At 41.6% G+C, this 12105-nt stretch overlaps 1 protein-coding gene across 1 annotated transcript in view; it reads right to left on the reverse strand.

The window, feature by feature from the left end:
* Positions 1–10886, reverse strand: part of OCLN (occludin) — a 28184-nt gene extending 17298 nt beyond the window's left edge. Inside the window, exons 1-4 of the mRNA XM_032769565.2 lie at positions 10673–10886; positions 8769–8861; positions 6660–7350; positions 3545–3706 (exon numbers count right to left, since the gene is read on the reverse strand). Coding sequence (XP_032625456.1) covers positions 3545–3706; positions 6660–7350; positions 8769–8818 — 903 coding nt within the window. The 5' untranslated portion in view covers positions 8819–8861; positions 10673–10886. The remainder of the gene's footprint in view (positions 1–3544; positions 3707–6659; positions 7351–8768; positions 8862–10672) is intronic.
* Positions 10887–12105: the final 1219 nt, after the last annotated feature.

Raw genomic sequence — 12105 nt, forward strand, 5'->3', positions numbered from 1 at the left:
AGAAGTCTTCTAGTGGACCAGGAAAATAGACTTTACCTGTACTTGCCTGATATTTCTACTTTGTTTTTTTAAAAGAAGACTTCTCACATCTTTATAAAGCAGCCAAAAAGAAAACAAATTACAAACCCCACCCCCAAAAACCCCTGAATTTTAAAAACAAACTCTCTCTCCTTCACAGTCACTTAATATCATACTAGTTCAGGGTTTCTCAAAGGGAGGATTGGGACCCCAAAGTGGGTCATGACCAGTGTTGCCTCTAATTTTTCCTCACCCACGTGTGGAATTAATTTTATTACAGAAACTCCCCGATTTATGCAAGTGTTCCGCTATGCCAAAAAAACAAAAAACCCCACAAACTTACAGAACTTTTTCCATAAGTCCGGATTTCTGTAAGTTGGGTTTGCATAACACAGAGACTGTTTGTACGTGCACCAATATGAACGTGTATGTGTGTGTACATATATATATATATATATATATATATATATGACACAACATCTCCATATTGGTGCACATAAACTTCATGTGGTGGGATGGGCCGAGAGGTTCGGCATATGTGAGGGGGCTCAGGGGTGGGGTGTGGGATGGGTTCTGGCTGGGGTTGAGATGAGGGGTTTGGGATGCAGGAGGGGGCTTGGGAAGAGGGTTGGGGTGTGTGCTCTGGGGTCGGGCCAGGGATGAAGGGCTTGGGGTGCAGGCTGCCCCAGGGCTAGAGTGGGAAAAGGACTCATCATCACAGCTCTCTCTTCCCCCCCAAGCCACAGCAGCTCTGGCAGGCCTGGGCCTGGTGACCTGCCTGGTGACTGCAAAGCTTACAGAGAACCTAGGTTGTGATGCCATTTTAATGGAATTGCCAAGGCTGGTGTTGGGCCCCAGAAAGTCTGAAGCCAAAACCGAAGCTGAAACCCAAACCCCACTGCCCAGGGCTACGGTTACTTGGCCCCCACCCCAGGGCAGAAGCTTTTGGGCTTCAGCTTTGGCCCCCACTGGCAGGACGCAGGCGGGCTCAGTCTTCCCTCCTGGGGTCATGTTGTAATTTTTGTTGTCAGAAGGGGGTCGCAATGCAATGAAGTTTGAGAACTGCTGTATTAGTTGTGCTGTCCTAAGGACACATAAAAGGTTTGGTTAATTTCAATACAACATAATATAATAGGCAAGCCCCCCCGATGTGTTGTGAAGGAAGTGTGCTTCCTCTTGAAGTCCTAATAAGAGATGAGATCACAGGAGGGGAAACTTCAAAGGGAAAACACAACACTTTCCTTCCAGCCCAGCTGTTATGCTGGAGAAATGACTGGGAAACGTTTAAATTCATTTTAGGGACTTGAACTACAGCCTTTGCCCTCCTTTGCAGCCAAAACAAGTCACAATTTACGCGGGTTCTGTGCCCAGTTGTGCCACACATTTCCTGTATAACTTTTAGTAAGCCACTCAGCTCCTCAGTCTGCCAAACAAATCTGTGCACATCCTAAATTGAGAGATCACTTTGGTGAGGAATGAACCCAGCGATGGGTGCACTATCAGAACCTGAATAAGAAGGGTAATTATCAATCATTCTTCATTTTTGAAAGTTAGTCCTATTCAGTTTGGAAGTCAGAGGCAAAAATGGTCTCTGTCACTATATTCTCTCCTTCCTCTGTCTCATTGGCTGTGAAGCATGATTACTTTTCAAAAATGACAATTTCTTCAAAATCAGGAATAGAACAGTGTTTTAAACAAAGCAATTTCAAGACCTCTACATTTCATGTCATAATGAGATTTTTCTGGGCAGACAGAGAGAGTCTCTGAAACATAAGATACTTAGCAAAAAACTTCACCCAGAAAAAATCTTTTCATTCAAAAAGTACTCAATTAGTTCCATATAAAATGCTCAGAGACTGGTCCAGTTCTCAAGGAGACCTAACCCTAGAAGTTTCTTAAGATGAAGAGTTTCGGGTGGTTTGTTTTTGTGTGGAGTTATAAAAGAGTGAAACCCCCACCACCACCATTTTCAAAATAATCATGAATATTGTGGCAACTATGAAGACGCTACCAATACATTCCCCATCACCATCAGTACTGGAACCTTGGCCTGGTATCCAAAACAAAACAGCTACTCCTTATGCTAAAAGGAGATCATCATATACAGGAAAAAAATAATAAAAAAAACCAAATACACCAAAACAAATTATTTCTAAGACACTGACAAGCATTAGAGGACAACATGTTCACATGCATAGTATCCAATTCTTCCACTGCAGTGGCAAAGAACTTCCACCATCATCACTTAGAGCAGGATTGGGTCCCAAAACAATAAGCTAAACTCATTTTTTCGGATAAAGCCAGGACATAAACTGAAGGAGACTCAACTACCTAGAAAATGTGAAGGGGTGAAAACAAGCTATTACAGACCTACGAGGAGACAAAAGAAACTTTAAGCAGAAGTTTCTAAAATGTAATCGTAACTGTAACTGAAACAAGTTGTTTGTTTATAAATGTATTATCCTTTACTTTTGTAATATATCTGGCAGTTTTCTGGCCAAAACAATCTTCCAAGCCATAAATTCTAAGAGATTAAGAGAGACCTTTGCAACAGAAACTAGCTGAAACCTTAACTATAAAGAGGCTACCACCTCTTTATGCCGACGCCCCACAAAAAATAAATAAATAAAACCACAAGACATCAGATAGCCAATCATCAGTGTTTTAAGTTTTACTGGTAGTTTCCTACATATTCTCTTTTCTGCCATCTTGAAACATGAGTAAACAAGTAATGAAAAGGCACACCCAGAAACTGTCTCACCGAAACATTTACTTCAAATGATTCTTTATAGCAGTCTCCAATACAGTCCTGGCTCATGACCTTTACCCAATGAGCACAAGTAGAATCACATGAGTCATAACACAGACAGAGGTACACAATGAATACCGTGAACATAGTTACAAGCATTAAGAAATCATGCACCTCTGAAATTTTGTGTTAGGTATTCAACAATCCAAAATAAAATCAAGTTGAGTTTTTTGGAAAGCAACTACAAGTAAAAGCTAGTAAGGATGTTTCCTGAAATTGGATAACAGATCTCACAGCCCAGCTGCTAGGTTTTCAGAAAGGTTAACTGGGAGCCTACATCAAAGCACGTTGTGATTGTGTGTGTTTCCTCTTCTGACTACATTCTTAGTATCACTGTTTGATTACCTCAGACCATCTGTTTACAAAGTAATTTAGTATAGCAATACACACAAGACCTAAATAGTTTTAGGAAAATGATAGTAAATTATTTTACAATAATTTTACTGTTGGGGACAACCCACCATAGAAGCTGAAAACAGACACCTAGTTTAACAATGGCTTTCTGAAGTGCTTTTGCTCTATTCCATGTGCAAATGGACTTGTTATTGTAGAGTTGTCCTTAGTATTATACTAATTTTTTCCAGATTTTTTTAAATGAGAATTTTACATAATAATGTCACTTATCATGGAGGTGAGTCAAATTTGGGGCATAGAAATCTTGAGAATAAATTTGAGGTTTTGTACCAGTTTAGAACAAACATCCAATATTAAGCTTACCCATTCTTCTACATTGGGGGGATCTTCTTCATAAACCTTTGCTTTATCCCAGAGAATGTTCATTTTACCATAATAATTCATCTGACTTCGGGTCTTTACAGAAAAGTATATGATTATGGCAAAAGCCACAATAACCAAGAATCCCAAAACAATGGCAATAGCCTAAAAAATAAAAAAAATATGTAGCAGATATTTATTTGATTTAAAGACAAAACCATCCATTCAAGGTGCCAAAAATAAGTTCAGAGCCCCCCCCCCCCCCCCAACAAACAAGCCAGCCACAAACAGCTGCTGTCTCCTCCACCTCCACACAAATCAAGATCCTAAACCAAATTAAAAGTCCAACATCTTCTCATGAGATGAACATTCCCAATTTCCAGACCAATAAATGGGCTTTGGAGCATACGGAGGAGACCAAATTGAAGCTATGTAAGACTAGTAGAGTAGTAAATCTTGCTGGAAAACTGCCCCTCCCCACTTTTATATAAAGGCAGCTGGATCTTGGGCACTTGCACTGATTTCAGTTGTGCGTCCTGTATGAAACATGAAAAGAACTGTTCTGCAGGACCACCACCTAGTCACCAATTTTTTTTTTTTTAAATAACTGCTCAAAGGTGACATGAAAAGGATTTTTTTTAATTGAGCTTCTCCTTTCTTGCTTTTTTAATTTTTAAACTTTTTTTTTTTTTTTTAAAAAAAGAAAGTTTTAAACCAGAAACATTAGAAAAGTCAATTTTTTTTCTCCCAGTAAAACCAGAAAGGGACCTTTCAGGAGTTTTCAAGCATGTTTACTAAGAGCTTTAATATCTTTATTGAAGAGGAATCAAGGATGTTAGATCTTTAGCAAAGGCCTCCTTGAACCCAAATGTGAATTTAACTTAAATTAGGTTTATAAAGAAGAAAGTGAATGAAAACTAAAAGTGACTTGAGAGGTCAATTTTCACTCACATGCTCATCTGATATTTCCCTGAGGCCTTGTCTTCATTGAACAAGGAAGAAAAAGAAAAAAAAAAGAAAAAAAAAGAAAGAAAGTGTGTTCTTAACTTGAGTTAACTAATTTGAGGTAAAATCCTAATGAAGGCAAGGCAGTTTGTAGTTTTCACACAAAATACCAGGTCAGATTAGATTTCCCTGAAGCAGGTTGAGTCAAAGCCTACTGAAGAGCCTAATCTTAGACTTGATAACCTGTACAAAAAAAAAAAAAACAAAAAAAAAAACTACAAACCACCTCTTCACTAAGATCTTACCTCAAGTTAAAAATACCCTCTCCTCCAGCAAAGACAAGGTTTTGCAATAGAGTTCCCCAAACCTCAGATTCTTTCAGTCAGACAGAATCCAAATTTCTGAGAAAGTTGGAAACAAACCAGAAAACCTCCCAAACATTTTCAGGCCTTCTTTGCCCAGCAGCCCAGTCTTATTTCCCCTCCCTCCCATGCAGGTCACCTTTAAAGAAAGCACCATCTCATGTAATCCCCCCCAGACGCCACATGCAGTTCTCCTTTGAGTACATTTTGGGGCTTTAAACGGAGCACGCACACACATTTCAATACATTAATCTACCTATATCTAGAAGAAAAATCAATATGAGAAGGCAAGAGACCAGGGAAAACTGTGTTCGCTAATTAGGATAGGGGACCAGAAGTCTCCTGTATTGTGCCATTAAACTTCACCAGCTCAGATTTTTTCTGCACATAAATTTAATTAAAATTAAATCTACTTTTTAGAAATGTGGGGATTAGTCAATAATATGGTTCACTGTGGTATTCTAAAAAAAGGCCTACAGTGCACAAGTTGTATTTATCTCAGGCTCTTTTAATCATCAAATATAGGTTTTCAAATTTAGTATTTTATAAAATTCCATTAGCCCAACATATTAGTGACTGCAGTAGCTAAAGAATTATTTTAAAAGGTATTAAATGTATCATCACCAGGTCATATTGGACACCATGAAGTGGTTATGGCTTATCAGTGTGACTTTTTTCTTGCACAGGTGCAATTAGTGCATAAAAATTTGATACAGGAGACTAGGTTAAAAAACACTGACAAAGAAACAAGACTCACATTCACAAATAAAAATATCCAAAGTAGTTAGCTCCTTTTACTGTGACAGGGTAGGGATGTGGTGGGGCAATGGGACATAAGAAAAAAGGGTTGGCACACTAACAAATCACCACCTTTAAAAAGGACTTTATTTTAACTTTCTAAAAGTGATTTGTATTTATTTTAATTACATCCATGCTCATGGATAGGGCGCTACAATTCACAGCCATGAAAAACACATCATGGACCATGAAATCTGGTGGTTCCACCTCTCCCCCCATGAAATCTGGTCTTTTGTGTGCTTTTAACCTATACTATACAGATTTCACAGGGGGAGACCAGCATTTCTCAAATTGGGGACCCTGACCTGAAAGGGAGTTGCAAGGGGGAGGGCTTGCAAGGTTATTTTAGGGGGATTGTGGTATTGCCACTCTTACTTCTGTGGGCATCCAGAGAGTGGCTGCTGTTAACTGGGCACCGAACTCTGAAGGCAACACCTTGCCAGTAGCAGCACAGAAGCAAAAGTGGCAATAACATACTATGCCATCGTTACTTTTGTACTGCTGCTGGCAGCAGCTCTGTCTTCAGAGCTAGTCTCCCTGACAGCTCCTGCCGCTCTCCAGCCGCTCAGCTCTGAAGGTAGCGCTTCCACCAGCAGTATTGCAATGCCCCCAGCCTTGCAACCCCCCCAACAATTCCTTTTCAGGTCAGGACCCCTACAATTACAACACCATGAAATTTCAGATTTAAATAGCTGAAATGATTAAGTTTATGAATTTTTAAATCCTATGACTGTGATATTGACCAAAATGGACCATGAATTTAGTAGGGCCCTACTCAAGAAGTTTACTATATTGCTAGAAGCATATAAAAGTTCTTCAGGCTCTTCATTTGTTTTAGAAACACTCAGTGCAGTGGGTAAGGTAGATTTTGAAGGAGATGATTTAATGAGCAGAGAAAGTTTAGCTAGATTAGCTATGGATTTTGTACATGACTGTTTTGTACTCTGAAGTGTTAGATGTATGATTTAGTTAGCTAAAGGAAAAAAACAAAACAGACATTAGTGCATACATACCTCCTGAGGCTCTACCACACAGTAGTGATACAAGTATTGATTCACAAAGATTCCTGTATTTGTAGAAGCATAATATTGGCTGCACAGAGCAACAAGTTGATTGTAGAACACTGATCCTGAAGCTTGTGCAGTTGGGTTTACTGCCATTACATACACTATGGATGCAATGAATACCAAGAAGCCAAGGATAGCACTTACTATTATCACAATTAGATAATATCTTCTTGTTCTGGACATGCTTGAGTTGGTAACACTTATTATAAAAATCGCCATTCCAGCAATGAAGCAAAAAGCTGACATTGCAAGTATGAAGCCTTTAGCAGCTCGGGGCTCAATGTAATTTCCTCCAATGCCATAAGCTCCACCATATCCATATCCATAACCATAACCGCCACTGTAACTGCCTCCATAACCACTATATCCAGGATATCCTACACCAGATCCCAAAGAGGAACTTCCATAGAATTCTAGATCCCAAGGCAATGTGGAAGCAACACAAGCAAAGATGCCTACGCACATCACTATAATGAGAACTGACATGATCTTTATTATTCCTGGAGGGGAAGTCCATTTGTAGAAGTGTTGCACTTCATCCTCTGGATAGTAGGAATACGCTGGTTGAGAGTACATGGGCTGAGAGCGCATCTCCTCAGCATATGTAATGTTGCTTGGTGCATAGTGAGAAGGTTTGCTGCAATAAGATGAACACATTATCAGCTGAAGTTTTTAGCCAGCTATGAAAAACTCTTACAAAAAAAATGGTAGTGAATGACACTCATGCAATGAAATTATGAATTTATCAGGAACAGACTAATTCAGGAAATGGTCAGAATTAGCCAATTTTTAAAGAAGACTCCCTCAATTTAAATGGAATGCATATATTCCTCCAAAAAGATGGAATTCTATTCTCTCAGATGCTTTTACAAAGGTTAGCTACAAATATTAGAAGAAGGTTGAAATTAATCCACTCTGACCATTGGCATTTAGAGATTACTGTAACAGGTGCTCTGGAAAACTTGGAAAGAATATTTAACTGTGATAATTTGCAGTATTTATTATACAAAATAATAGGGCCCACATCTGTAAAGGTATTTAGATGGAATGGCACTCAACAATGCCTAACTGATTTAGAAGCCTAAATCTCATTTTCAAAAGGAATTTAGGCACTTAGGAGCCTAAACCCCATTGATAGTCAGTTACTTGTTGCAACACTGAGCGCAGCACCATCTAATTGACAGTTTAAATTTTATGTTTGATTAGTTTACAGATCTGAGAGACAAAAAGCATCTTGTAAAGTGGTAAACAAGCTATTAGACCATTCTACATGTGCCCCATGCGTTAGATAGATGTTTGCTGCTTATTTAATGAAAAAAGCAAGGTACAGTCTAATACAGGGGTGGGCAAACTATGGCCCACGAGCTGGATCTGGTCTGCAAGCTGTTTTAAGCTGGCCTGCGAGCTCCAGCTGGGGCGCCAGGTCAGGGGCCACACCACGCGGCTCAGCCGCGTTCCACACGTAGGAGCTGGAAAAAGGACATGCCACTGCTTCCGGGGGAACCACCTGAGGTAAGCGCTACTCAGAGCCTGTATCCCTGAGACTTTCCTCACGCCCCAACACCCTGCCCCATCCCTGATCCCCCCCCTGCTTGCCAAACCCCTTGATCCCAGCATGGAGCAGCCTCTTGCACCCCAAACCTCTCATCTCCAGCCCCACCCCAGAGCCCAGAGCCTCAGCTGGAACCTGCACCCCTACCCCAGCCCTGATCCCCCTCCAAACTCCTCGGTCCCAGCCCAGAGCACCCTCCTACACCCCAAAGTCCTCATCCCCAGCCCCACCCGAGCTCACACCCTCAACCAGAGCCCTTATCCCCTCCCACACCCCAAACCCAATTTTGTGAGCATTCATGGCCCACCATACAATTTCTATTCCCTGATATGGATGTTAGGCCAAAAAGTTTGCCCGCCCCGGTCTAACAGCAGCATGATAGTTGACACAGTTACTGTTAACAGTTATATACATGAGCTGTTAAAGATATGAACTCCAACTATGTACACTGCTTATCTGGGGTAAATTAAACTGGTAATCAAAGCAGAAAAGAGGATATTTACAATTCATCTGGTCGATAAGGTGGAGGACTTTCAAAAGGTCTGGATGACATAGTTGAAGTGCTTGGCCACTAAATTCAGACTTATTTTTGGTAACTAAAAGGGGGAGAAAAAAAAAAAAGATGACAGGCTTAGTAACAAAGCAATCTAAACTTAATAACATTATAGCTAGTATGATCACTTTATTAAGTAGCACAGATAGCTATCCAATCTTGAACAACAAAAAGACAAAGTAGACAAATCATTTTTTTTTGTCAAGGCTTTCAATTCACTAACTGCAAACAAACACACACTATTCCCTCAAAATATCCAGAGACTTCCCTTCATCTTACAGTTTTTTTATACAGTGGTTGATCTTAACACTACGATTTCTCCCAAAAAGATCTTGAATTATTTAACAGCTTGCTTGATCTCTCAAGTAGTGACACCATGGAGAATTCTTCATGATCAACTACATTTTCTTCTTTTTTGGAGGGGTGCATTAGTTTTGCCTTTACCCAGTTTGTTTACGTACTGACACAAAGCAGTACAACATTTCAGATGACCGTTGGTTGAGTGCATCTACTAGATTATCTCCAAATGTTGAATTAAATTGTATGTTTTTCTAAAGAAGAGTGAGAAAAGACCTTTGTCAATCAGATCTCCCATGTACTACAGCAAAAGAAAAGAGCAATAGGACTTGGCAATACTGGCTGGGAAACTTTTGTTATTCAAGCATTCAAAAGAATGACAATTTTATCCCCACCCCACCATACCTCCAGTGAGAGCAAGTACTGTATATAGCAAATAGGTTTTTGATGGTGGAGGTTCTTGGTTTTAGAGTCATCATCTGTAGAGTGAAGTACCAAGAGCTCTCTTTAAAATTATCCTTTTAAAATTATGGTTTGAAACAATAATTATTTCAGTCCCTGAAGTGGGTATCCTCGTTAATTGCTGGAATAGGAAAAACAGTTCAATAAACATCACCAAAGCATTTCAAACTTAGTTATGCAGAGTACGGCTATTTCAACCAAAATGTAATTTGTTTCGGTGCAACCTTGAGGTGATACTGCAGTGAAGATAAAGAAAAGAATAGAAGACATTAGTTGCTGAATAATACAGCATTTCTTTGGGAGGCAAAGAAGAATTTAATGCTTGTGTTCCCATGCATACTGAAAATCTCTTTATAGAGATGACAGCATTCATAATAGACTGAATGCCCTAGTGGAATTGTCACTCTTGAGGGAGAAGAAAATGGGTCTTAAGGAAGCAACGTGTTAGAAAGACCCATTTTTGAATGGAACACCCAGGAAATACTTACTGACTGCTCCCAAGGGATATGGTGTTTACAACTTCGGTGGAAACTACCTATTAAAATCATATGATTGATTCTTCCCTCCCAGTATTACTCTTCTTGAGAGAACACTCGCATCAGAAAGCAATATTGGAGACTAAAACCTAATTATAGTGCACAGCCCCAGAACAATGAGGCAGGCTAACTTGCAAAAGATGTACCTGAAAAGTCATCATGATGTCACAGCGAAAACTCCTAACTAACACAGAGATGAGTTTAAATATGCAACTAAGCATTTAATAAGTGAGATCTGCGCATGATCTGGCTACAATAATAAGCAATGCATATTAGTACCCCCCAGACTGAAAGTATCAGCTTTTTGTCTTATTTCAAATTACTAACCATAAGCATAAATATATACGAAAACTTTTAATAAGAAGCTAAAGTCCACTAAATTTCCGCATTGACGAGTTTCGTGGAGGAGGGACAAACTCCTCCCCCCGACCACCTACACAAAGCAAACAACACTACTAACTAGGCACACGCACACACTCTACTCGCCCCCATCCCACTTCGAATTCCCATTCAGAGGCTTGTAACCCAGTCAGGTACTCAGCTCCAGGAGATCATTTACCTTAATATCAGCAACACACGCACCACCTGGACTCGCCAGATCCCCGCTCTTTAACCTCTCTGCTCTGCAACTAGGAGCTGCCTGCTCGCATCGCCTCCTCCCCCGTCCCTGCCACGCAGCCACACCCAGCCGCCGTACATGCGCCCTGCCTGCACACCTGGGGCTAGGAGCGATCATCCCCCACTCCTCCCTCACCGCCCGGGTGGAAACCAGCCCAGCGACTCCCGCTGCCCTGCCTGGAATGCGGGGTGGGAGCCGCCGATTGGCTGGTCTCTTCCCCTCCGACAGCGGGCGGGGCGCTCGCGGAGCGTGACCCCGTCACCTGAAACTCAGCGCCCGGACTAGGCAGCGAACAGGTTGTTCCTGCAGTGCCGCTAGCGAGCGCGTGGAAGGAGCTGGGAACCAGTTTCGAGTGAGGATGTCCAAGCCCTGAGCTTCTAGGGTAAACAAAGGGCGGGAGGGAGACGAGAGGCAGAGGGAGAGTCTCTCACTCTCAGGCCTTCCGTGCTGGCACTTCACAGACACTTTAACCCTTCCACCGGGATTAATGTGTCGCCCCTCCCCTACTGCCCAGAACTGCCTCACTGAGATCAGTGGGCCATTTGGGGGCGCGGTGATAAGGCCCTTAGATTGCAGCTCCTCAGCCCAGGCACTCGTCTTGGGATTGTTTGTAAAATGCCTGTTGTGCTGCAGAAATAAGACACACATTGGCACGGCTCCCTGACCTAGAAGGGTTAGCGCCAGGAAAAGAGAAGGAAAGACAACTTGAGGGGAGGGCATTAAGGCAAAGGTGATAATACCTACCATTCTCCCTCTGCCAGTGCCACCCTTTTAAATCAGCAATACTAGGAGCGGGATGGCGCTGTTTCTATGCATCTTTCCCCTTCCTCACCTGCATGCACTGGAAGGAAATAAAAACAACTGAGGCTTTACAATATATTAACTTTTGGGGGGGGGTGTGGTATAAGCTAAGGTTTGAATTTAAACTTAAATAGAGTGGTGCAACCCTCTGCCTGACACTCTAGTATAGCAGTACCTTTTCCAGCTTAACTTAAATGCCTTCCTAAGCAACATAAACAAAACTCCAAAAATATCTGCATAGGGCCTGGTTTACTCTTAAAACGTAGGTTGACATAGCTATGGTGGTCAGAGGTATAAAAGGTCCACTTTCCTGAGCACTGTATCATAACTGCCCACCTCACCCCCAGTGTAGAGGCAGCTAGGTTGAGGGAAGAATGCTGTTGCCAGGGCAGCACTTTGAAGTTTCAAGTGTGGTCACAGTGCCAGCGCTGGGAGAGAGCTCTCCCAGCACTGCACGTACTCCACATCCTCTATGGGTGTAGCTTGCAGCGCTGGGAGCCGCGCTCCCAGCGCTGCGGCACTGTTTACACTGAGGCTTTACAGCGCTGTATCTTGCAGCGCTCAGGGGGGTG

The sequence above is a fragment of the Chelonoidis abingdonii genome, chromosome 6 (genome assembly GCF_003597395.2).
Source record: "Chelonoidis abingdonii isolate Lonesome George chromosome 6, CheloAbing_2.0, whole genome shotgun sequence".
NCBI classification, from domain to species: domain Eukaryota; kingdom Metazoa; phylum Chordata; order Testudines; family Testudinidae; genus Chelonoidis; species Chelonoidis abingdonii.